This window comes from Triticum urartu, chromosome 7 (genome assembly GCF_003073215.2).
Source record: "Triticum urartu cultivar G1812 chromosome 7, Tu2.1, whole genome shotgun sequence".
Lineage (NCBI taxonomy): Eukaryota > Viridiplantae > Streptophyta > Magnoliopsida > Poales > Poaceae > Triticum > Triticum urartu.
This window is the reverse complement of record NC_053028.1, coordinates 266,891,451-266,918,492: the sequence shown is the minus strand read 5'-3', so window position 1 is coordinate 266,918,492 and position 27,042 is coordinate 266,891,451. Positions and strand designations below refer to the sequence as shown.

The following is a 27,042-nucleotide window of genomic DNA, read 5'->3' as shown; positions in this document are numbered from 1 at the left end:
CGTTGTCCGGCGCCGGCGGACACGTCCGGCGCGCGGAGATGAGCGGGGCTAGGGTTTCGGGGGGAAGAAGAAGAAGAAATCGGAGGGGGTCTTTAAATAGGCATAGGAGGAGCTAGAAGAGTCCAAATGAGGTGCGGTTTTCGGCCACGCGATCGCGATCGAACGCTCTAGATGATGGAGAGGGTTTTGGTGGGTTTTTGGTCCAAATTGGAGGGGTGTTGGGCTGCAACACACACGAGGCCTTTTCGGTTCCTCGGTTAACCGTTGGAGCATCAAACGAAGTCCAAATGGTACGAAACTTGACAGGCGGTCTACCGGTAGTAAACTAAGGCCGATTGGCAAGTCTCGGTCCAATCCGTAAATGTTTAACCCCTATACACGAAAGAAAGGTAGAAATAACCACCGGAGGAGAACGAAGCGCCGGAATGCAAAACGAACAACGGGAAAAAAGATCAAATGCATGAGATGAGCACGTATGCAAATGCAATGCACATGATGACATGATATGAGATGCATGATGACAACAACAACAACAAAAACAACAACAACAACACACGGAGACAAAGACCCGAACCCGAGAAAATAAAATAACTTAACGCTGGAAACGGCAAGAGTTGGATTACATATTGGGTAAATCATATCCGGGGTGTTACACTGTGAGAGGAGCCAGAGTCCACCAACATGAGCACCTCGCGGTCCTGAACCCACCCATGGAGTCTCATGGTAGTGGGGATTCAGCGCCCTCCATTGCCTCCTTGGATATGACACAACAGTCAGCATCTTGTTCGCTCGGCGTGGTTTCGTCGGGCGCTTCTTCACCACTGAGAAAGGGTTTGCTGCGCATCATGTACAACAGTTCTTCCACCACGTGAAGCTGCACTGTCGGTCCGCGGCGATGCTCGCGCCCCCACCGCTCGCCGCAGGTGAAGCAGAGACCGCGCGCACGGCGGTACGCTCGCAGCGTCGCCATCTTGTCCTCAGGTGGTGGTAGGTGTGCCGCCTCCACCGCACGGCGATCTGTACTGCGCGCTTCCGACATGACCGGCTGCTTGGGTGGCGCGGTAGTTGGTGGCGGTGGAAGGGGCAGCGCCGTTCGAGGCACCGCGCGCAACGTAGCAGGCGCTGAGTAGCGCCGCTCCTCCCGTTTGTCCTCGTGGTGCATTGCCTCCAGCACTTCTTCCTTCAAACATGCAAGGTCGACGACAGTATCCAGAGATTTTGGTCGATGTAAAACAACAGCTGCTCGGATTTCTTTTTGCAACCCATCGATAAAATGCATGACAAAGTATGAGGGCTCCCAAGACTCATGGTGAGCTATAAGGTTATGCATGAACTGGGTAAATTTTTCGGCGTACTCAGCCACAGATCCGCTCTATCACAGCTAGTTAAACTGACGCAAGAGGGACTGAAATTCCTCACGCCCGAACTGCACACAGACCGCTTCGGCAAAAGTGCCCCAATCAGTGTAAATCATGTGAGCCTTGGTAGATTGCAACCAAGATAAGGCCCCGTCGATGAAGTACATCGCGGCGCAGCTCACCCATGTATCCGGACTAAGTGTACACACTCTAAAATATGCCTCGCATTTCAGACGCCAAGCTCGGGGGCCATCCCCATCGAACAGCGGAAAATCGAAACGCGGTGGTGGTGGAAATCTATGATAGTTGCGATCTCCAAAGAATGAACCCTCCCCTAGCAGAGACTGGGAATTGTGCACACCCGTGACCGGAGGCGCCCTCGGGGTGTGCTCCCCCGGTGGATTGTTGTCCTGCCGTGGCCAATTGGCCCGTGGCCGTCGCCACCCGAAGCTGGTAGTGGCTCCCCCACCCGATGGAAGGGCTCGTCCGCCACATGGCCCGGAATTGGTGGCAGATCCCCCAGTCGGATCGGTGGTGGTCGAAGGAGCAGGGGCGCCTGGTGCTGTGATGGCGCTTGCGAAGAGTCTGTTGGCGGAGGAGCGCGCCACGACACGGTTGGATCCGCCGCCTTGCCCTTGTCCCGCAGTTGCGCGCGCAGATCGCCCAACTCTGCTCGCAGATCCTCGACCGATTGCTCGATCGTTGGCCTCCACCCTTGGAACTCGAGGACGACTGGATGGATGTCGTCGATCTTCGCCGTCATCGCGGCGATAACCGCTGTCAGATCGGCCAGCGCCTTGCCGTGCTCTTCCATGGTGGTGGCCTTACCGTGTCGTGTCTGGATGATCGAGGGAAAACGCCCCGCCAGGGTCGATCGATCGGTGGTGATGGGAGAAGGCTCTGATTACCAAAATGTTACGCTTTCGGTCGATCTAGTACAGTAGTGTTCTCTGAATTACACCAAATCTGAAGTAGCTATGGTTCTAAGGAGGGAAAGGAAGGGGAGAAAGGGGAAGAAGCTGCCGCCGTCAAGAATGCCAACTGGTTCCTGCTTGCCGTCCTCCAGTGACTCTCCCTGATAAGTAGGCTAGGTCACCCACTTGTGGGCTGGGTAGCGCTCGCTGGGCCTTCTCACCCTCTTGTCTGGTTCCTGGGCCTTGTCTCTCGCGGGGCTCTTCGTAGTGATAGTAGGGTGGGCTGTAACAACATCTGACGGCTCTCGAGGCGGCTTATATTCCCACATATCAGGAGGATGCTACAACACACATAATTAATTAAGGATATAATAAACAACAAAAGTATGATTGCTACAAAATAATTAACTGAAAACATGATTTCATTTTCGTTCGACGTAGCAAGAACGTGCGACAAGGAGGGCTTGTTTTGCTCTAACTGTGGCTCTAATGGAAATCCGACGTCTCAACATAAGCGAATCAGCAGATCTTCCGCACGCTGGCAATGCTCCCGTCATGCTCTTGGACCTCCACGACCAGCACGAAGGCCTCCCGCTCGCCCTTCACGTCCACCACGTGCACGCGGTGCCCGCCGTCCAGGAAGCTCTCGCTGGGCAGCACGCGGAGCACCCCTCCGCCGGCGCCGTCGTCCTTGAGCACCACCTCGGCCACTGCCTCGCCGCCGCGCGTCGCCGTGAGGATCATCCCGAGGTCGTCAAACTCGACGCACATGGAACGGCAGAGTTCGGCCGCCGTCATTGCTGTCCCCTGCTCAAACTCCACGGGCATGGAGTCGGCCACAGACGCCATTGTGAGGAGCTCGGAGTTGGGTGGATTGATGGAGACCCGGAGAGGCCATGGGTGGTGCGCTTATGTAGATCGAATGAGGGAGCCGGCCGGGGCGCGCCGGAGAAGTGGAATCCGATACGAGCTGGGAGTTCCGAGTTCGTGCTCTGCTCGGTTTGGATTTTCGCGTCGAGGTAAGATGAATCACGTATTAAAAATCAGTTTTGCTAAAGCACATTTAGATATGCCATAAGTATTGCACATCTAAGTCCTATGTCATTGATCTTACATTAAAATTCGTGTAAATATTTTTTTCTTTTTTTATCTTTTTGTGCTTGATTCACTCATTTAAATGTGCAATAGTTAGAGCACATCTAGATGTGCCCTAGACATACCCCTATTAAAATATGAAATTGAGTCAATGCAACAAGTAGCCCTTATAGCTCAGTGGTAGAGCGTCAGTCTTGTAAACTGAAGGTCCGTAGTTCGATCCTGCGTGAGGGCACTTTTTGTTTTGTGGCCCTCATTTTTGAGGCGCAAATTCGTGTGCATTTTTTTAAGCGCAAAACGATTTGTGTTTCGAATGGTGCGTCGTTAAGTACAATACAGTCTGACTAGTTTGCCGCCCAATTTGAGTGCTGTCAAGAATGCCGTACGGCAAAGTGCATGCATCGTTGCCGCTTTCTTGGAAGCAACGCTTTGCCCTGAATCTTCTTCCTTCTCCGATCTTCCAATCCTAGTCAATCCGCACGATACTTGCAACATGGAAACTTGGTCAAAGAATCAAAAGCATGCACTTTCATAAGTCAAAATGAGCGAATTTGACACGGATGCACGGTGGATCACCTGCAAATGCCATGGCGGCGTACTTTCAGTCCAAATTCAGATACCTAGAACTTCATTTGTTTGTGTTCATTTGAAGAATTTGAAGTTTCTGTGAAGAAGGGAAAAGAGGACACAAGGAGGTGTGTAAAAATAGTGTCAGCACAATCCTCCCCTGTGCTTACTTGAAGGTCTTCTTTGCTCCTCCCCTTTGAGCTTGGACCGTTATCAATGATTAATCCAACATTAGCATGGCATGTCACCACAAGCTTGGCGCCACTAAGATTTCGCCAAGTAGTACTAGTACTTCTCATGATTGCGGTTTTGCAACCATTAACAATGTGTGAAAACCTGAACAGGGTCAGACTAGCCGCTGTTCGGAGTCCCTCCGCTCCACACGACTCTGCTCCCGGAGCAGCCGGAGCTGCAGTTAAAAAAAGCAGAGCAAGGAAATAGGTACTCCATGGACCCTGGTATTTCCAGAGCTGCTGGGTTGCCGAACAGCTCCTAGGTCTCCTTTCCAAACCGGATGGAGTGATGACAAGAGAAACTTGTGTATAGTAACCGAATCAGACATCTGAACTTATCAGTGATATTAAAGAATTGCAATTATTGATCTTTGTACTTGATTAGTTCACTAGTATCTCACATCAGCAGTACCGGTACAGTATAATACATGTAACAACAGAGAAGAATGTTTTTCCCCCTCAAAAATGAATCTGTAATAAACTAGAAAGAATCAGGGTCTCTTTTCCCCAGAAAAGAAACATGAACAAAAGAACGGGATCACAGGAGAAGTCATTTTCTCGTCTATCTAGTGGCCGGGTCCCTTGGGGCTGGGACCGGCCGGCAACCTGGCCATGAGCAGCTCCACCGTCTGCCTCGCCTTGTCCGCCAGCGTCACCGCCTGGACGACGCCGCCGTCGAGCAGCAGCGCCTGGTCCGCCGCCGGCGCGGGCCTGGCGGCATCAGCGACATGGGACGTCGACGTTAGAAGCACGGCGAGAGCCACCGCGAGGAGAACGCGCGCCGTCGACGAACCCATGAGGTATAGGCGTATAGCCGAGTCTGCTCCTGATCAAGACGATGATCCTGCTGTGTTTCGATCGATGAGGCAGGCAAACAAGCTTGTTCTTGCTCTTGTGTGTGTGGGTCTGAAGTTTGATGTCTGTGTTCTTAGCAGCTAGGCTGGTGCTCTGCTCTTTATATAGGCAAGTTTTCTGCAGCGCGTGCGCGCCTGGTTATTGACGACTTTTACGTACGGCGTGCCTCAGGAATTCGCTGTTGTTGACCATGGGGTGGGGGCGTAGGAATGATCAAACTTGGGGGGAGGGGAACATTGACCAGGTGTGTATGGTGGGCGCAACTGCAACCTGTGGAAAGTCAGTCACCATGCATGCAAGGTGTAGTTGGAAAATATAACACCCGTGGAAAAGAGGAAAGTCGTCCGTTCCCAAGCGGGATATTTTTATTTTTCTCTTCCATTTCGTTATCTCTTACTACTAGACATTTGTTTGCCCATTGTAGTGCGGCACTGGTACACGACCAAGTCAATAGTATAAAGGTTGCTCGTAGCTTCCTCCCGTTACTATCGAAAAGAAATCAAAGGCGTGCGTTGTTGAATTCTGCTGCTGCTCCTTGACTTCCGTTCTGCACGTTGCGACGACGTACGTGTAGGCTGCCGTCGTTGGTTCCTCGAAGCAGCCTGTGCGACGCACGGGCCGTACAACTCCACTTGTTTCGAGTTTGGGTACAGGAAACATCCGAGTATTTAACAAAAAACTACCACATTTCATGAAAACATGTTCAAAAACTACCATTTTATGAATTTGTGCCAAAAACTATCATTTTTTTACTAATCTGTGACTAAAAACTATCATGTTAGAAAAGTGCCCGATTCGCTTTTTCTGAACGCCTTTTTGACAGGATGGGCCCACAAATCAGGTTGACCATTAACTTTGACCATTAAACCCTTTAACGGTCGCGCAATGTGCGCACTCTCGCGCTAGCCACGTCATTACCTAACGATTGGGCGTGATGCGAAGAAAAAAGAATCGAGCTAGCGATTGGACGAGGCTGTGTGTTTGACAGCTTGTTGCTATTGGCCCACATAGCAGGTTTTCGCACACGTGACCTCTCTACTTTCATCTCCCGCAGCCCCTCGTCCCCTCCCTGCTTCTCCGCCGCCGCCGCCGCCACCACCCTCCAAATCCATCGCACGACTGCAAGAGAGCTAGCCCGCCCGCGCTGGCGACGCGCCTCCGCCTCCTGGTCTTCTCTATCTCGGCACTGGATCCATCCCCGCCCCCGTTTGGCGTCCCGGTCGATGGCGCTGAGGAGGAGGCGGAGCGGTTCTGTCGTTGGGTTGAGCGGCGGCTGGAACGGGTTGGCCACAGAGATGGCCGTCCGCAGTGTTCTTCTCAGGCAGAGAAGAGGAGAGGAGCGTGAGATGAAGAGGGGACGGAGAGGGAGACAGCGAGCCCATGGAGAAGCGCCACCGGGAGCAGATCTGGCCGTCAGCGGTAAGGCGGCGCCCCACTCTAGCCATCTTCCTTCTCCCGCTATGCATATGTTGTTTGTTTGCCAATTTATTGGGCAGATTTTCAACTGGAAGACACAAAGGAGGTGGCGTAATGGGCATGGAGATTCTGGTGTTGGAAGAAGAAGATGAGCAGCCAAATACTTCTAGGTATTATCGTTTGGCATGTTTCATTAAAATTCACATTTGCAAATATTTGTGCTCAGCAGTTCTATCCCTAACTTCATGATTGCTTCTATTAAGTTCATACAGTAACACAAATATTGTGTTTGTACTATGTATTGTTTGCTTGCCTACAAACAGATGGTTGGTATATTTCTTGCAGTTTAGGAACATAGTGAAATAAGAAATGAGATTAGAAAGAAACCTGAAAGTTTCTTGCGTTGGTAGAGGGCTAATGGGTTATCTTGGAGATAAGGCAAAGGATGTACAATGTACAAGCTGCACTTGTTTGGTTTTGATACTCTTGAACGGTTCATTGTAATTGTGCTATATTTAGATTCTCAAAGTCCTTTTCACTTGTTGCAGGGTTCTATATTAATAAGCATATCTTTGCATTATAGAACCTTTTGTATTTTGTCTGCTGTCCTCTTCACACTATCTTACAGCAGCATCTGCTGTGTCAGTACAAAACCTGATTGAAGTTACGAGTTAGGAGACTGCCTTTATACTTGCACAGCTACTACTAAGCCTTTCTTTTTTGTGAATATTGCCCATGTTCTTTTCATTATAATGTACTAGCCTATTGTATTGCAACATTAATTTTATTCGATCTAAATTACAGGAATGATGAAACTCGTGTCCGCCGAGAGGCCACCTCGAGGTGGTGGTGGAGCTGCTCCGGCACCTTGACGCCCAGGGCGTCGGTGAAGAACAGGTCGGGGTACAATGCCCTGTACGTCGTGGCCAGAGAAGGACATCACGGTGAGTTTGATCCTGACCTCTTTGCTGTGAATTGCATGTCCCTCTGGTAAATTGTGGTGCCTTGAGCTTTGGAACTGTGTGATTTTCTGTTTGTTGGTTTTGTAGCGACGTACTTGGTACATACTAGCAGTTTGTTTGGTCCAGGATCTGGAAATGTATGTAAAAATGTACATAATAGTATAGTTGTGAACTGCAATACAAAGCTTGGCATAGCTTCCTTTTGCAATTAGCTGTCGTTTGGGGAAAGACATTTGTAATAGGATGACTCGCATAGCAACACTAACTTATAGTGAGAGTCTGATATTTTGCACTGCCTTCCACCCAGAACATCCTTAAGTAGGTTTCAACTAATTGGGATACAAATTACAGAACATAGATCACTCAATGTTTTAGTCTGTACAACTCCTTGCTGATTGATTTCTTCATTTTGAAATGAATTTTAGGTGTTAAAATCTCTTCGCTTGTTTCTGACCTTAGTGTATGTCTGTTTACAAGAGATTGAGTTGTTACACTTCAAAGACTGGGCTAATCGGGTAAACTGCCGTGCAAAATATGAAAAAGTTTTAGGATAGGATCACTTGCAAAAGTTTGGTGCATGATCTGGATATTTGGCATGCATTGCATGTTTGTATGATGGCTGCGGACACCTATAATTGTAGATTCACATCAAATTTGTGTGCCTTTGATGTGTTTATGCATATCGTAGATACCTTGCTTCCAATAGAACAACCAATCATCACTTTCTAATTTTAGAATGGTAATGGTGAAACTGGTGTAATCGATAATTCATTTGTATCTAGGATAAGCTAGCATAGTGTATTAACATATGCTGACTCCTGTATTATTCATTGTATGCTTATGTTGCCTATTAGTTATGTAGGACACGCGTGAGAGGTGTGCCCGTGTTTCATTGTTGCTGATGTAATAGCTTTCGAGTCACATGCCTGTCACCGTCGGAAAGTGCAAGAAGAAATCCCCGAGGAAGATCCACAAAGCCGAGAGGGAGAAGGATGAGCATGACCTATTCAATTATCTTTTCGGTGAACTTGGCGAAATAGGTGTGCATCAATCACTAACCTCGACACCTCGTAGATTATGTCACAGCCAGCATGCTTTAGTTACCCTGTCTCTGAATTTCGGGGGTCGTTTCCTTTTCCATGTGGTTATTTGGAATGTTAGAGCTGAGCGTGGGTATGTGTGAATCTGCATCATGTTGTTACCATCCATTTTCATGTGATGCTTTCGCGGTGAATACTGGGGTTCAGTATGTGTCATGGATTTCCTTAGTTAGATCCCGGTGAACGTTTATGCCGATGAAAATGTATGAACCCATTTAAAATTAGTAACACCAGAAGACCTCTCGGCGTTTGTTGACGATTCATTACATTATGCATACTTGTCAACATATAAATTGTGTATTGACTGCATCCATTAACAATTTTTTTCTAATCCATCTGTCTCACCCATGCATCTTGCATCAAGCTGTATGTGTGTTGGAGTCTATTGCTTCTTATATTGCACCATGTGTGTCGCGGGGTCGAGGAAAAGGTCGGCGCCGACGTCGACATGCACACATTGACGCAATCTTGAGCCGACCCACACTCGCCCATCCCCGGTCGTTGTTCGTCGATGGCAGGCCGAGCTCCGCCTCCACGCCCTGCGGAGTCGGCCCGATGTGTTGGGATTGGACCTTGATGGTGTCTGCCCCCGACAGGACCTCAACGGCGACCTGCAGGTCCGCCCCCTCCCCCTCTTTTTGCTGTACACTGGGAACACTCGGCATGACATACACCCATTGATTCGTGCTTTCTCCCCACTGAGATGCCTGGATACTTATCTAAATAAGGTGCCTGACTGTAAATGGGAAACTAGTGAATGTCATGATGCTACTTCTGTAATAGGACATGCTAGCTTGGGAATGTTCACAGTCCTTTTGTTTCACGAACTGATGAAACTGTATCTCAGAAACAACAATAATGATTGGTTTGATTTACGATATATTTTTTGCGAGTGTGGTTCGATTTACCCTGTTGTTCTGTGCAACTTAGTTTTTCGTAGGGTGAAAATTAATTAACAGTTGGTATGGAGAAAGGGAGAAGAGAGAGGCCACAGACCGGTGTGCTGATGAGCCCCCATCATAGGTGATGTTTCAAGCTTTTCTTATCTTATGATTCAAGTTTCTCTCTCGATAAAAAAATCTTATTATTCAAGTTGATTCACTCCTTCTGGATAAGTCCAAGTATGTTGTTCCTTATGTATAGGATGTTTCCTGGTACTAGGAACTCAGATCATTGTTGATAAATTTAGTAATGTATCTCACAAATGAGTAATTATGTCCACCCAATATGCTTATATTTTCATGCCGGCAAATCCAGAAAATTGTCATATTAAATGTCAACATAAAACATGCTGAATTATGTCCTCGGTCCTGCTCAAACATTACATAATGTTAATTTAACAAAGCATGTGGCCGCAAGCCAATTCTGAATTTCTTTATGGTGTAAATGAACTCTCATTAACTTCGAGCATAAAATGTTTCAGGGTACTACAACCATTTTGGTTAGCTGCAAGGATGAAGACAATGAGGAAAGAATGCAAAGATATTCAGTGAAGCCACAGGTAGGCTGGTTGATAAGTGAACTGTTCAATTTTTCTTGTGCCATTTATATCAAAACCTTGCATGAGTTTCTATTGGTTATTCAGTGATTAGGCTTCTATTGGTTAATCTGAATTTGAATTGTACTCTGGATTAAGTGATTTTCTGATATGGTGGCTAATTTCTATTTTTTTGGCACATTCTAATTTAAAAACGAAGCAGTAACAAATCATACTTGATGTCTCAAGCAGAAAAGAAACTAAATATAGCCCATTTTTCAGAATTGGGATTTCTAAACTGTTGTCCCAAAAGCATCACAAAGACACATTTCTAATTTCAGATTTAGCTTTTGGAGAACTATGGACAAGCCATGTACAAGTACATAGGCTGCTGTGTATACAGAAAGAACGAATGAAACGGGCTTGCAGATTCAGTTTTCATTTGCACGTCATCGAATGATAGAGGCGAGGGTCCCGATCTTTCGATGAGATGATAGCTATCGTTTTCTGTGGGAGTCGACCTTGACGATCCGACTACGAACGTGCGAGACGTCGCGCCTTAGCAATCGCTAAACCAACTTCCGAGGGGTTATTGACCACGCCGGAGCACGATCAACCTGACCACGAGGGCCTGTTTCCTGCGAGCAAACGAAGAACAAGCAAGAAACTGAGATTGCAATCTGGATATTGCGAATATAAGATGAAAGCTTTATTGATCAAGGTGGGGTTCTGTGACGTCTTGGTCTGGTCGTTGGACACAAACGAAGTACGCGAAGTTGCAGCTATGGCGAACTTTTAATCTAAACAAAACCCAAAGTCTAAACGACGCCCTAAGGGCTGTATATATGGAGGAAGAGAGGGGAATTTCGTGGCCCTTGAGGGTGGGGTCCGAAACCAACCCTAACTCTTGTTTCCCCACACATACGGACTCTAAAAATAGCCTATACTTAAGTATTTCGAAATTACATGGGCCTGGCCCATTAATAAGGTGACGCAGCACCTAGAATAGCCTATGGACGGATATTATGAAGTGGCATCTTGTATATTTCGTCCATGGCTTCATGCACTCCTTATGGAGGCTTCAAAATCCTGAAATCATCACTTGTAACTCCGTTCTTGATCCCCTTGCGCATGCCATCAACTTCATGCGTGTTCTTGCTCCAATGTTCATCCTTCTCCAAGCTAGGCCCTTCATTTGAAAGCAAAACAAATGTATCCAATTTAGGCAGCATCATAATCTCATGAACATTAGAATCATTACCAAGAAACGAAAGTACCTGGTAATTTAATTGGCGTGCGCGAGCTCTAGTAATTGGTCCAGTATATGTAACAGTAGGGGCTATGGGTGTAACAATGGTATTGATGTCCTCATCATCCTCCCCTTCTTGAAATGAAGTCGTCTTCGACGGAAGCTCATCTTCCTCACCCAAATAAGGCTTCAAATCTGCAATATTAAAAGTGGGACTAACCCCAAAATCTGCAGGTAGCTCAAGTTTATATGCATTATCATTTATTTTCTCTAAAACCTTAAAAGGACCATCAGCACGTGGCATTAGCTTTGATTTGCGCAGATTAGGAAATCTATCTTTACGCAAATGTAACCAAACAAGATCTCTAGGTGCAAACACAACATGTTTTCTACCCTTATCTCCAGCAAGTTTATATTTAACATTCATACGCTCAATGTTTTCCTTAGTTAACTCATGCATTTTTAAAATCAATTCAGAATGTTCTTTAGCATCAAAATTAACCTTCTCCGAAGATGGAAGAGGCAACAAATCAATAGGTGCACGAGGTAGGAAACCATACACAATTTCAAAAGGGCACATCTTAGTAGTAGAATGCAATGAACGATTATAAGCAAATTCAATATGAGGCAAGCATTCTTCCCACATTTTCTTGTTATTCTTCAAAACAGCCCTAAGCATAGTAGACAATGTTCTATTGACTACTTCAGTTTGTCCATCAGTTTGGGGGTGACAAGTAGTACTAAAAAGCAGCTTAGTCCCCAACTTAGCCCATAAACATCTCCAAAAGTGGCTAAGAAATTTAGTATCACGATCTGAAACAATAGTATTTGGCACACCATGTAAGCGAATAATTTCACGAAAGAACAAATCAGCAACATTAACAGCATCATCGCTTTTATGACATGGTATAAAGGTGTGCCATTTTCAAGAACCTATCCACGACAACAAATATGCTCTCCCTCCCCTTCTTTGTTCGAGGTAAACCTAAAACAAAGTCCGTAGATATACCCTCCTAAGGTACACTAGGTACAGGCAAAGGCATATATAAACCATGAGGATTGAGTCGTGACTTAGCTTTTTAACATGTAGTGCAGCAAGCAACAAAACACTCAACATCCCGTATCATCTTTGGCCAAAAGAAATGTGTAGCAAGTATATCCTCCGTCTTCTTGACGCCAAAGTGTCCCATTAATCCTCCTCCATGCGCCTCCTGCAACAACAAAAGACGAACGGAGCTAGCTGGAATGCATAGCTTGTTAGCACGAAACACAAATCCATCGTTAAGAACGAACTTGTTCCAAGTTCTCCCTTCCTTACAATTCTGCAATACATCTTTAAATTCAGCATCATGCAACATATTGATCTTTGATGGTCTCCAAACCAAATATTTTAAAGTCAAGTTGTGAAAGCATAGTATAACGACGAGACAAAGCATCTAGCAATAACATTTTCTTTACCCTTCTTGTGTTTAATGACATAAGGGAAAGTCTCAATGAATTCAACCCATTTAGCATGTCTACGGTTCAGTTTTGCTTGACTTTTAATGTGTTTCAAAGATTCATGATCAGAATGTATAACAAATTCCTTGGGCCATAAATAATGTTGCCATGTTTCTAAGGTCCGAACAAGAGCATATAATTCTTTATCATAAGTAGAATAGTTCAGACTAGGCCCACTCAATTTTTCAGAAAAGTATGCAACAGGTTTTCCATCTTGTAATAACACACCTCCTAATCCAATTCCACTAGCATCACATTCAAGCTCAAAAGTCTTATTGAAATTAGGAAGTTGGAGTAAGGAGCATGTGTCAACTTATCTTTCAATACCGTGAAGGCTTCTTCCTGTGCGGTACCCCAAACAAAAGGCACATCCTTCTTTGTAAGCTCGTTGAGAGGTGCAGCAATGGTGCTGAAATCTCTCACAAAACGCCTATAGAAACCAGCGAGGCCAAGGAAACTCCTCACTTGTGTGACCGTTTTGGGCTGCGGCCAACTCTCAATAGCTTCAATCTTGGCTTTATCAACTTCAATTCCCTGTGGAGTAACAACATAGCCAAGAAAAGATACTCGGTCGGTGCAAAAGGTGCACTTTCCAAGGTTACCAAACAAACGTGCATCACGTAGAGCAATAAAAACAGCACGTAAATGTTCCAAATGTTCCTCCAAAGATTTGCTATAAATCAATATGTCATCAAAGTAAACTACCACAAATCGTCCAATGAAAGCACGTAAAACTTCGTTCATTAATCTCATGAAAGTACTAGGTGCATTAGTTAACCAAAAGGCATGACTAACCACTCATATAATCCAAACTTAGTTTAAATGCTGTTTTCCATTCATCTCCCAATTTCATACGAATTTGATGGTATCCACTACGCAAATCAACTTTGGAGAATATTGTAGAGCCACTCAATTCATCAAGCATATCATCTAGCCTAGGAATAGGATGACGATAACGAATAGTAATATTATTAATGCCTCTACAATCAACGCACATACGCGACGTACCATCCTTTTTCGGCACTAAAATGATAGGAACAGCACAAGGACTAAGGGATTCGCGTATATAACCTTTGTCGAGCAGTTCTTGTACTTGACGCATAATCTCCTTCGTCTCCTCTGGATTGGTACGGTATGGTGCACGGTTGGGTAATGATGCACCGGGAATTAAGTCAATTTGATGCTCAATCCCGCGAATAGGTGGTAATCCCGGTGGCACGTCTTGTGGAAAGACGTCGGCGAACTCCTGCAAAATGTTAGTGACAGCAGGAGGCAAAGAGGAAGGCACGTCCTCGAATGAAAATAATGCCTCTTTGCACACAAAAGCATAGCAAACAGATTTGCTAAAATCTAGATCATCAATATCAGATTTGGTGGCAAGTAAACATGCACTTTTCAATTTAATTTCAGAAGCAACACTAGATTGTTTATTATTATTAGGCCTGCATTTTGTTGCTCCAAATTCTTTTGCCACAATCTGATTTTCACTTTAGTTTTTCTCCTGTTTTGCTTTATTAGCTCTATTAAATATCATCTTTCAATTGGAAAATCAGGAGTCAATAGGAAGCAAAGTAATATTTTTTTTATCTTATGAACAAGAGTATACTGATTTGTTTCTACCATGGTGATATAAGAATTTTTATCAAAATTGCCATGGTCTACCAAGTATAAGGAACATGCTTGTCAGCTCAGTAGGTACCACATCACAATCAACATAATCAGCATATGTAGAGATACTAAAATGCACACGAACAGTACGTGTTACCTTAACCTTGCCGCTGTTGTTGAACCATTGGATGTAGTAAGGATGTGGATGTGGTCTTGTGGTGAGAGATAGCTTCTCCACCATCTCGATGCTAGCCAAGTTGTTGCAACTCCCTCCATCTATGATCACGCGAACAGAACGTTCCTTCACAACTCCCTTTGTATGGAACAAATTATGCCTCTGATTTTGCTCAGCTTGTGTAACCTGCACACTCAAAACACGTTGAGCAACTAAACATTCATACCTGTCAGCATCTTCAGGAGCCATGTATTGCGTCTCATGATCAGAATCGTCTCCACCTGTTCGTCGGATCAACTTCCGTGTGTCACGTGTAATAAGAGCCAAAGTCTCCTCATCATAGTCACTAGCGGACTCATACCCACCATCCTCAGTAACAATCATCACACGCTTAGATGGGCATTCTCTCGCATAATGACCTCCACCCTTGCAACGTCGACAAATAATATCATGTGTTTGCCCTGTTGATGCCATGGATGAAGAAGAGCTCTTTGCAGGCCCAGAAGGTGTGCTCTTGGCAGATAGTGGTGATTGTGCCTGCTTTATTGTATCACGGTTGGAGGTGGCAGCCGACGGAGGCGCCGGTGAAGCAGAACGTGTGGAAGTAGATGATGCACGTGGTGTCCATGAAGAAGGTCGACCTGCAGAAAAGTTAGTCCGCGCCAATGCCTGTCGATCCTGCACTTCACGTTCAGCTTTACAAGCAAGATGGAATAAACGAGTGATATTAGTATACTCCTTATACTCTAGAATCGTCTGAATCTCTCTATTTAATCCACCCATAAAACGTGCAAGCATAGCTTCATTCTCCTCAACAATACCACATCTAATCATGCCAGTTTGTAATTCCTGATAATATTCTTCTACAGAATTTTTTCCCTGTCTTAAGCGCTGCAATTTTTGAAGTAATTCACGTTGATAATATGGTGGAACCCAACGAGTACGCATAGCAGTTTTCAAAGCAGCCCAAGTAGCAGGAATGGGATATAATCTACAATGCTCAGACCACCAAACACATGCAAAACTAGTGAATGCACAAACAGCAGCAGGAACACGTCTCTCCTCGGGATATTGTAAACATGTAAATCGTTGTTCAGTTTCTAACTCCCAAGTAAGATATATATCAGGAACATATCTACCCTCAAATGGTGGAATATTCAATTTTAGTTTAGGGAGATGGTCATGATCTCGTACCTGAGGGTGAGCCCTACCATTGCCATTATTTGCATGTGGACGACCTGATGGTTGCTGTGCTGGTGGTGGCACGTAGTTCTGATTTTGATCAACCTCATCCTCAATCGCCAGCAAAATCATCCTCCTCCGCATCAGCAGCAGGAGCCACAGAAGTAGCAACAGCAGCACCAACAGTTTGGCCAGGTGCAAGAGGGAGACGGCTCGCTCGGCGGAGGGCTGTTTCACGATGTGTAGGTAGTCGTCGTTGTTGTTGTTGTAGAGGTGCGTTAGGTGCAGCCGGTGGTGGTGGTGGAAGACGCGCGAGCAATTCATTAAACCTGTTATCGAGCTTTGTTTCGAACGTCTTCTCCATGTCATCTATCTTCTCCATGGCCTCTTCAAATCTGTTTATCACATCTTGCACCTGTCCATTCATCATTTGCTGAAACGTATCATGAAGCTCCTTGTTCGTCATGTTCTCCCAGTCAGTCTCGTCGGCTTGTGATCCTGCCATGGTTAGCAACAATAGAAACACACAAGAATATGATCCTACAGAATACTAACAAGAGGTGGTGGTGGTGTCACAAATCCGTCAAGCAAATCTCAAATTCTTACCAGTTCTTACCCAGCAGCAGGCGGTGATCGGCAACCGTTGTAGTCAAAACTCTCAAAAGCTTGGATAGAGCGATTGCCAGGGAGAGTCAAACGCACGACGTAGAGGTATGTGGAGCTGGGAAGGCTTATAGTATGGTAGCAAAAAGGGTCAGCAATAATCAATTCAGAGATGCAAAGTTGAATAAACGCTCAACGACGGTACTGTGCTGGTCCTAGGCTAGACCGTGCTAGAGACGCGAGCCTAGAACACTAACAAAATCACGGCGCTGCACGTAAATAAGGGAAAAGCACACTCTGGAACTTTTTTTTTCGCTTTTTTTTGCGCTCCTCTTTTTTTTTTGCGCTCCTCTTTTTTTTTTGCGAAAAATTACTATAATGGCGAGTGTCTCAAAACTCTTCCCTCGTCAAACTGATAGGATGGGCACGAAATTTTTTTTTTCACTTTTTTTTTTCGGAAATCAGGGCAGCGACGACGAAAAAGTGCGACAAAAAATCACTATGATGGCACGTGGCTCAAAAGACTCAGAAAAGCCTAAAAATAGGATAGGGAAAAAATATTTTTGCCCGTGAAAATTTTGGCCTAAAAACTGCCCGGGGGTCTCCAGACTCTTTTTTTTTTCCGAGACCTACGCAGGCAAGGAAACACGAATCGGATTGAGATTGATCTCAAGAACAAACCTAATATGAGAAGAACTCGGATTGGTGGTGGATATATGGTTGTGGTATATGGTAGCGGTGGTGGTATATGGATAGAGATTGATGGTGGTATATGGATACGGATTGGTGGTGGTATATGGATATGGATTCAGAGCGGTGGCGGATAAGCAAAAGTGGTAGATGGGCGATGATGATGGTGTCGGCGGCGGCGTGACAACTTATGACCAGAACTCGAAACTCTAAAAGACTAGACTCTAAGACCAGCAACTTGACACGACGATGCAACCGCAAATTCAACAAAGCAAAAACCCTAAAAAGATTATGCAAAGGCTCAGATTGGTTCGGATATGATGAACTAACCCTAATTTTTTTTTGTGGCTTTTTCGTGGACTGTAGGTATGAAGAACAGACTCGATCTAATCTACGAAAAACTGTAAAATCTCACCGAGCAACCTGGAAATCTGATACCACTTGATAGAGGCAAAGGTGTCCCGATGTTTCGATGAGATGGTGGCTATCGTTTTCTGTGGGAGTCGACCTTGACGATCCGACTACGAACGTGCGAGACGTCGCGCCTTAGCAATCGCTAAACCAACTTCCGAGGGGTTATTGACCACGCCGGAGCACGATCAACCTGACCACGAGGGCCTGTTTCCTGCGAGCAAACGAAGAACAAGCAAGAAACTGAGATTGCAATCTGGATATTGCGAATATAAGATGAAAGCTTTATTGATCAAGGTGGGGTTCTGTGACGTCTTGGTCTGGTCGTTGGACACAAACGAAGTACGCGAAGTTGCAGCTATGGCGAACTTTTAATCTAAACAAAACCCAAAGTCTAAACGACGCCCTAAGGGCTGTATATATGGAGGAAGAGGGGGAATTTCGTGGCCCTTGAGGGTGGGGTCCGAAACCAACCCTAACTCTTGTTTCCCCACACATACGGACTCTAAAAATAGCCTATACTTAAGTATTTCGAAATTACATGGGCCTGGCCCATTAATAAGGTGACGCAGCACCTAGAATAGCCTATGGACGAATATTATGAAGTGGCATCTTGTATATTTCGTCCAAGGCTTCATGCACTCCTTATGGTGGCTTCAAAGTCCTGAAATCATCACTTGTAACTCCGTTCTTGATCCCCTTGCGCATGCCATCAACTCCATGCGTGTTCTTGCTCCAATGTTCATCCTTCTCCAAGCTAAGCCCTTCATTTGAAAGCAAAACAAATGTATCCAATTTAGGCAGCATCATAATCTCATGAACATTAGAATCATTACCAAGAAACGAAAGTACCTGGTAATTTAATTGGCGTGCGCGAGCTCTAGTAATTGGTCCAGTATATGTAACAGTAGGGGCTGGGGTGTAACAATGGTATTGATGTCCTCATCACGAACAAATAATCAGGCAAAAATGACAAATGTCTAAATGGAGCAGTAGAGATTTGACAATTATCTCAAGTAGCCCTCTTCTAACAGCATTTCAGGCATCAAGATGAACTCAAATGAAAATGATGCAATGGAATGAAATGATGTACTCTCTGAGAAGAACATTTTGATATGCTATATGCATGAATCGGAGCTACGGATGAGGAGATATGATGCTATGAACATGAGCACATGGATCTGAAATCTTAGGACTTAGGAAAAAATCGAGGTCAACCCTAGGGTTAGCTCGGATCTGGATCGCCGGAACACTGTAGCGAGGCACTGTTCACGACGGAGTCGAGGTCGCCGGCGATGGCGTCGTGGTGGTCGGACTTGGCGGGATCTCACCGGAGGAAGGCACAATCACCGGATCCGGGCGGAGGAGGAACGGGGCGGCGACGGGGTGGACTTGGCGGCGTCCTGCAGCGTCGGCGGTGGTCGGTCGGCGTCCCGCGGCGGTCGATGTGGCTACGCCCGCCGACGAGGGAGGCAGGCGGCGGCGCAAGCGAGCGTAGGCGTCCTGGGCGGCGCGCGAGCAAGGAGACGAAGGCGGCGCGGGAGAGCTCCTCTGGCCCGTGCGCGGGCGCGGGCGGGCCGGCCACGGGCCGTGGCGGGCTCCGGCGGCGGTGGAAGTCGGCAGCCACTCAGGCAGTGCCACGTGGCTGCGACGGGAGACCTCCGGACATGTCCGTCGGTGGCGAATATTGTCCGGCGCGCGCGAGGGCGAGATCTAGGGTTAGGGGAAGGGGAGACCCGGGATTTTTCGGGGAGAGGACCTATTTATAGGCATAGAGGGAGCTAGGAGAGTCCAAATGAGGTGCGGTTTTCGGCCACGCGATCGTGATCGAACGCTCTAGATGATGGAGAGGTTTGGTGGGTTTTGGGCCCAAATTGGAGGGTGTTGGGCTGCAACACACACGAGGCCTTTTCGGTCCCTCGGTTAACCGTTGGAAGTCATCAAACGAAGTCCAAATGTACGAAACTTGACAGGCGGTCTACCGGTAGTAAACCAAGGCCGCTTGGCAAGTCTCGGTCCAATCCGGAAATGTTTAATCCCCACACACGAAAGAAAGGTAGAAATGACCACCGGAGGAGAACGAAGCGCCAATGCAAAACGGACAACGGGGAAAATGCTCGAATGCATGAGATGAACACGTATGCAAAATGCAATGCACATGATGACATGATATGAGATGCATGACAACGATAACAACACACGGAGACAAAGACCCGAACCCGAGAAAATAAAATAACTTAACGCCGGAAACGGCAAGAGTTGGAATACATATTAGGGAAAGTCCTATCCGGGGTGTTACAACACTCCACCACTACGAAAGGATCTCGTCCCGAGATCTAGGACTGAAAGAACGCCGGGTACTCAGAACGGAGGTGATCCTCGCGTTCCCAGGTAGCTTCACGGTCGGAATGGTGTGACCACTTGACTTTGAGGAATTTGATTGACTTGTTGCGAGTCTTGCGTTCAGTCTCTTCAAGAATAGCAACTGGGTGCTCACGATAAGAGAGATCTTCTTGGAGCTCAATGTCCTCGAAGTTGACGGTGCGGTCAGGAGTCTTGAAGCACTTTCGAAGCTGAGAGACATGGAACACGTCATGAACATTTGCAAAGTTTGAAGGAAGCTCGAGTTGATAGGCGAGGTCGCCTCTCTTGCTGACAATCTTGAAAGGTCCCACGTATCTGGGGGCAAGCTTCCCTTTGATACCGAAGCGACGAGTACCTTTCATAGGAGAGACGCGGAGGTAAACATGATCTCCGATCTCGAAAGCCAAATCACGGTGCTTACTATCATAGTAGCTCTTCTGGCGGGATTGGGCTGCTTTGAGGTTATACGAATGACTTTGCACATTTCTTCTGCCTCTGTGATTAAGTCATTACCCAAAAGCTGACGTTCACCGGTTTCAGACCAGTTGAGAGGGGTACGGCACTTCCTGCCATACAGAATTTCAAATGGGGCCTTGCCCGAACTTGCTTGAAAACTGTTGTTGTAGGAGAATTCAGCATAAGGAAGACAATCCTCCCACTTCATGCCGAAGGAGATCACACAAGCCTGAGCATATCTTCAAGAATCTGGTTGACACGCTCGACTTGACCGCTAGTTTGAGGATGGAAAGCTGTGCTGAAGCGGATGTTGGTGCCCATGGCCTTCTGAAAAGAATCCCAAAACTTGGAGGTAAAGATGCTGCCACGGTCTGAAGAGATCACTAGTGGAATACCTATGCAGAGAGACAATTCGAGAGGTATAGAGTTCCGCCAATTGAGCTGCAGTGATCGACTCTTTGATAGGCAGAAAATGAGCCACTTTGGTGAGTTTGTCGATGACAACGAATATAGCATCATTGCCACGCTTGGACTTTGGAAACCCAGTCACGAAGTCCATTTCAATGTGGTCAAACTTCCATTCTGGAATGGCAAGAGGTTGGAGGAGACCAGCTGGTCTTTGGTGTTCTGCCTTCACTCTTCTGCAGACATCACATTCATTCACGAATTGAGCAATCTCTCGCAGCATTCAAGTCCACCAATAAGCCTGCTTAAGGTCCTGATACATCTTCGTGCTCCCAGGGTGGATGGAGAGGAGAGAATTGTGAGCCTCGTTCATGATCACTTTACGAAGGTCACCTTTGGGCACAACAATACGATCCTCGAAGAAGAGAGTGTCCTTGTCATCAAGGCGGTAGCACTTGTACTTGGGTTGACTCTTGGCAATCCCAATCTTCACCTTTTTCACCATAGCATCAAGAAGCTGGGCTTGGCGAATCTGGTCTTCCAAGGTAGGAGAGACTTGAAGGTTGGCGAGGAAACCTTGAGGAACAACTTGCAGATTAAGTTTGCGGAAAGCTTCACAAAGCTCGGTTGATAAGGCTTGAGAATCAGACTGTTGCAATAAGCCTTCCTGCTCAAAGCGTCAGCAATCACATTGGCCTTGCCTGGAGTATACTCAATACTCGAATTATACTCTTGAATCATTTCGACCCATCGAGTTTGCCTGAGGTTGAGATTAGGCTGAGTGAAGATGTACTTGAGACTCTTGTGATCAGTGAAAATGTCCACTTTTCTTCCCAATAGAAGATGTCTCCAAGTCAAAAGAGCATGCACAACTGCCGCCAACTCGAGATCATGAGTGGGGTAGTTCTTCTCATTAGGCTTCAACTGGCGAGATGTATAAGCAACAACTTTCTTCTCTTGCATCAACACTGCGCCAAGACCTTGGAGAGAGGCATCACAAAAGACCTCGTATGGTTTGGATTCATCAGGCGGAGTCAGAACTGGAGCAGTGATCAATTTCTCTTTCAAAGTGTTGAAAGCAATGTCACACTCCGGAGACCAAACGTACTTGACGTGCTTCTGGAGAAGATTAGAGAGAGGCTTCGCGATCTTAGAAAAGTTTTCAACGAATCTTCGGCAATAGCTTGCGAGACCGAGGAAGCTACGGAGTTGCTTCACGTTCTGAGGAGGTTCCCAATTCACAATTGCAGACACCTTCTCAGGATTCACGGCAATGCCCTTGGCAGAGATGATATGACCAAGATAAAGAACCTCATCGAGCCAAAATTCACACTTGGAGAACTTGGCGTAGAACTGATGTTCTCTGAGCTTATCGAGAACCAAACGCAAGTGCTTGGCATGATCTTCCTTGTTCTTCGAGAAAACCAGAATGTCGTCGAGATAGACCAAAACGAAGTCATTGGTGTAGGCGTTGAAGATGAAGTTCATCATGCGAGAGAACGTCGGAGGAGCGTTGACGAGGCCAAAAGACATGACAGTGTATTCATATGAACCATAGCTTGTCCTGAAAGCCGTCTTGGGAATATCTTGCTCACGGATTCGAATCTGATGATAACCCATACGGAGATCAAGCTTGGAGAATACTTGGGCACCTTTGAGTTGTTCGAACAGCTCATTGATGTTGGGAAGTGGGTATTTGTTCTTGATGGTCTTCTTGTTCAATGGACGGTAATCAACACAAAGTCGGTCCGTTCCATCCTTCTTCTTCACAAAAAGAACACCACAACCCCACGGAGAAGAACTAGGCCGGATGAGACCCATTTTCTCTTGAATATCGAGTTGCTTCTTCAGCTCCTTCAACTCTTCAGGTCTGTGCTTGTAAGGACGCTGCACACAATGTTTCGTGCCAGGCTCAAGATCAATAACGAATTCAACTGGCCGGTGCGGAGGCATTCCTGGAAGCTCTTCTAGAAAGACGCCTTGATATTCGCAAACGACTGGAATTTGCGAGATGGCATCCAGTTCACCCTTCTCATTGAGAGAAAACAGACGGATGGTATTATCCCGAGCGGCAAAAATAATTACATCCTCAGACGAATGAGTCAATTGAATCTGCCTGGCTGCACAATCAAGCTGAGCCTTGTGCTTAGAAAGCCAATCCATTCCGAGAATAAGATCAATATCGAGTTGCCAAGAACCACCGGAGAAGAGAGAAACTTGTAATCGCCCAACGTGATAGAGACATCCGGGATGCAATTGTTAGAAGTCATTTGCTTGCCCGGAGACACAATCTTCAACGGAACAGGAATCCTTTCGGTCACAAAATCATGCTTGGCCACAAATGGAGTTGAAATAAAAGAAAGCGATGCACCAGTGTCAAAAAGAACTCTTGCAGGAATATCATTATGATGAGGACATCAATACCATTGTTACACCCACAGCCCCTACTGTTACATATACTGGACCAATTACTAGAGCTCGCGCACGCCAATTAAATTACCAGGTACTTTCGTTTCTTGGTAATGATTCTAATGTTCATGAGATTATGATGCTGCCTAAATTGGATACATTTGTTTTGCTTACAAATGAAGGGCCTAGCTTGGAGAAGGATGAACATTGGAGCAAGAACACGAATGGAGTTGATGGCATGCGCAAGGGGATCAAGAACGGAGTTACAAGTGATGATTTCAGGACTTTGAAGCCGCCATAAGGAGTGCATGAAGCCTTGGACGAAATATACAAGATGCCACTTCATAATATTCGTCCATAGGCTATTCTAGGTGCTGCGTCACCTTATTAATGGGCCAGGCCCATGTAATTTCGAAATACTTAAGTATAGGCTATTTTTAGAGTCCGTATGTGTGGGGAAACAAGAGTTAGGGTTGGTTTCGGACCCCACCCTCAAGGGCCACGAAATTCCCCTCTCTTCCTCCATATATACAACCCTTAGGGCGTCGTTTAGACTTTGGGTTTTGTTTAGATTAAAAGTTCGCCATAGCTGCAACTTCTCGTACTTCGTTTGTGTCCAACGACCAGACCAAGACGTCACAGAACCCCACCTTGATCAATAAAGCTTTCATCTTATATTCGCAATATCCAGATTGCAATCTCAGTTTCTTGCTTGTTCTTCGTTTGCTCGCAGGAAACAGGCCCTCGTGGTCAGGTTGATCGTGCTCCGGTGTGGTCAATAACCCCTCGGAAGTTGGTTTAGCGATTGCTAAGGCGCGACGTCTCGCACGTTCGTAGTCGGATCGTCAAGGTCGACTCCCACAGAAAACGATAGCCACCATCTCATCGAAACATCGGGACACTAACCTTTGGCCTCTATCAAGTGGTATCAGATTTCCAGGTTGCTCGGTGAGATTTTACAGTTTTTCGTAGATTAGATCGAGTCTGTTCTTCATACCTACAGTCCACGAAAAAGCCACACAAAAAAAATTAGGGTTAGTTCATCATATCCGAACCAATCTGAGCCTTTGCATAATCTTTTTAGGGTTTTTGCTTTGTTGAATTTGCGGTTGCATCGTCGTGTCAAGTTGCTGGTCTTAGAGTCTAGTCTTTTAGAGTTTCGAGTTCTGGTCACAAGTTGTCACGCCGCCGCCGCACCATCATCATCGCCCATCTACCACTTTTGCTTATCCGCCACCGCTCTGAATCCATATCCATATACCACCACCAATCCGTATCCATATACCACCATCAATCTCTATCCATATACCACCACCACTGCCATATACCACCACCATATATCCACCACCAATCCGAGTTCTTCTCATATTAGGTTTGTTCTTGAGATCAATCTCAATTCCGATTCGTGTTTCCTTGCCTGCGTAGGTCTCGGAAAAAAAAAGAGAGTCTGGAGACCCCCGGGCAGTTTTTAGGCCAAAATTTTCACGGGCAAAAATATTTTTTTCCCTATCCTATTTTTAGGCTTTTCTGAGTCTTTTGAGCCACGTGCCATCATAGTGATTTTTTGTCGCACTTTTTCGTCGTCGCTGCCCTGATTTCCGAAAAAAAAAGTGAAAAAAAAAATTTCGTGCCCATCCTATCAGTTTGACGAGGGAAGAGTTTTGAGACACTCGCCATTATAGTAATTTTTCGCAAAAAAAAGAGCGCAAAAAAAAAGAGGAGCGCAAAAAAAGCGAAAAAAAAAAGTTCCAGAGTGTGCTTTTCCCTTATTTACGTGCAGCGCCGTGATTTTGTTAGTGTTCTAGGCTCGCGTCTCTAGCACGGTCTAGCCTAGGACCAGCACAGTACCGTCGTTGAGCGTTTATTCAACTTTGCATCTCTGAATTGATTATTGCTGACCCTTTTTGCTACCATACTATAAGCCTTCCCAGCTCCACATACCTCTACGTCGTGCGTTTGACTCTCCCTGGCAATCGCTCTATCCAAGCTTTTGAGAGTTTTGACTACAACGGTTGCCGATCACCGCCTGCTGCTGGGTAAGAACTGGTAAGAATTTGAGATTTGCTTGACGGATTTGTGACACCCGCCACCACCACCTCTTGTTAGTATTCTGTAGGATCATATTCTTGTGTGTTTTCTATTGTTGCTAACCATGGCAGGATCACAAGCCGACGAGACTGACTGGGAGAACATGACGAATCAGGAGTTGCATGATAAATTTCAGCAAATGATGAATGGACATGTGCAGGATGTGCTAAACAGATTTGAAGAGGCCATGGAGAAGATAGATGACATGGAGAAGACGTTCGAAACAAAGCTCGATAACAGGTTTAATGAATTGCTCGCGCGTCTTCCACCACCACCACCGGCTGCACCTAACGCACCTCTACAACAACAGCAACAACGACGACTACCTACACATCGTGAAACAGCCCTCCGCCGAGCGAGCCGTCTCCCTCTTGCACCTGGCCAAACTGTTGGTGCTGCTGTTGCTACTTCTGTGGCTCCTGCTGCTGATGTGGAGGAGGATGATTATGTGGGAGATTATGAGGATGAGGTTGATCAAACTCAGAACTACGTGCCACCACCAGCACCGCAACCATCAGGTCGTCCACATGCAAATAATGGCAATGGTAGGGCTCACCCTCAGGTACGAGATCATGACCATCTCCCTAAACTAAAATTGAATATTCCACCATTTGAGGGTAGATATGTTCCTGATATATATCTTACTTGGGAGTTAGAAACTGAACAACGATTTACATGTTTACTATATCCCGAGGAGAGACGTGTACCTGCTGCTGTTTGTGCATTCACTAGTTTTGCATGTGTTTGGTGGTCTGAGCATTGTAGATTATATCCCATTCCTGCTACTTGGGCTGCTTTGAAAACTGCTATGCGTACTCGTTGGGTTCCACCATATTATCAACGTGAATTACTTCAAAAATTGCAGCGCTTAAGACAGGGAAAAAATTCTGTAGAAGAATATTATCAGGAATTACAAACTGGCATGATTAGATGTGGTGTTGTTGAGGAGAATGAAGCTATGCTTGCACGTTTTATGGGTGGATTAAATAGAGAGATTCAGACGATTCTAGAGTATAAGGAGTATACTAATATCACTTGTTTATTCCATCTTGCTTGTAAAGCTGAACGTGAAGTGCAGGATCGACAGGCATTGGCGCGGACTAACTTTTCTGCAGGTCGACCTTCTTCATGGACACCACGTGCATCATCTACTTCCACACGTTCTGCTACACCGGCGCCTCCGTCGGCTGCCACCTCCAACCGTGATACAATAAAGCAGGCACAATCACCACTATCTGCCAAGAGCACACCTTCTGGGCCTGCAAAGAGCTCTTCTTCATCCATGGCATCAACAGGGCAAACACATGATATTATTTGCCGACGTTTCAAGGGTGGAGGTCATTATGCGAGAGAATGCCCATCTAAGCGTGTGATGATTGTTACTGAGGATGGTGGGTATGAGTCCGCTAGTGACTATGATGAGGAGACTTTGGCTCTTATTACACGTGACGAACACGGTGGAGACGATTCTGATCATGAGACGCAATACATGGCTCCTGAAGATGATGACAGGTATGAATGTTTAGTTGCTCAACGTGTTTTGAGTGTGCAGGTTACACAAGCTGAGCAAAATCAGAGGCATAATTTGTTCCATACAAAGGGAGTTGTGAAGGAACGTTCTGTTCGCGTGATCATAGATGGAGGGAGTTGCAACAACTTGGCTAGCATCGAGATGGTGGAGAAGCTATCTCTCACCACCAGACCACATCCACATCCTTACTACATCCAATGGTTCAACAACAGCGGCAAGGTTAAGGTAACACGTACTGTTCGTGTGCATTTTAGTATCTCTACATATGCTGATTATGTTGATTGTGATGTGGTACCGATGCAAGCATGTTCCTTATTACTTGGTAGACCATGGCAATTTGATAAAAATTCTATTCACCATGGTAGAAACAATCAGTATACTCTTGTTCATAAGG

General features: G+C 46.0%; 2 protein-coding genes and 1 non-coding gene across 4 annotated transcripts; 2 read left to right on the top strand and 1 right to left on the bottom strand.

The window, feature by feature from the left end:
- Positions 1-3,530: 3,530 nt before the first annotated feature.
- Positions 3,531-3,602, top strand: TRNAT-UGU. Its single transcript has one exon. It is a non-coding gene; the product is annotated as a tRNA-Thr (tRNA).
- Positions 3,603-4,531: 929 nt separating this feature from the next.
- Positions 4,532-5,113, bottom strand: LOC125522739. The gene has a single exon (XM_048687773.1). It carries the CDS (start codon positions 4,962-4,964, stop codon positions 4,734-4,736), a length of 231 nt encoding a protein of 76 aa, XP_048543730.1. The 5' UTR covers positions 4,965-5,113; the 3' UTR covers positions 4,532-4,733.
- Positions 5,114-6,061: 948 nt separating this feature from the next.
- On the top strand, positions 6,062-9,341 carry LOC125523913. 2 transcript variants are annotated; one of them, XR_007290476.1, is made up of 3 exons: positions 6,062-6,441; positions 6,519-6,608; positions 7,243-8,255. XR_007290476.1 is itself a non-coding variant. In XM_048688979.1 (3 exons), exons 1-3 carry the CDS (start codon positions 6,403-6,405, stop codon positions 8,271-8,273), a joined length of 357 nt encoding a protein of 118 aa, XP_048544936.1. In that variant the 5' UTR covers positions 6,062-6,402; the 3' UTR covers positions 8,274-9,341. The 2 variants fall into 2 exon arrangements, 1 of the variants encoding a protein (XP_048544936.1); XM_048688979.1 differs by adding an exon at positions 8,263-9,341 and having other exon boundaries at positions 6,062-6,608; positions 7,243-7,382.
- Positions 9,342-27,042: the final 17,701 nt, after the last annotated feature.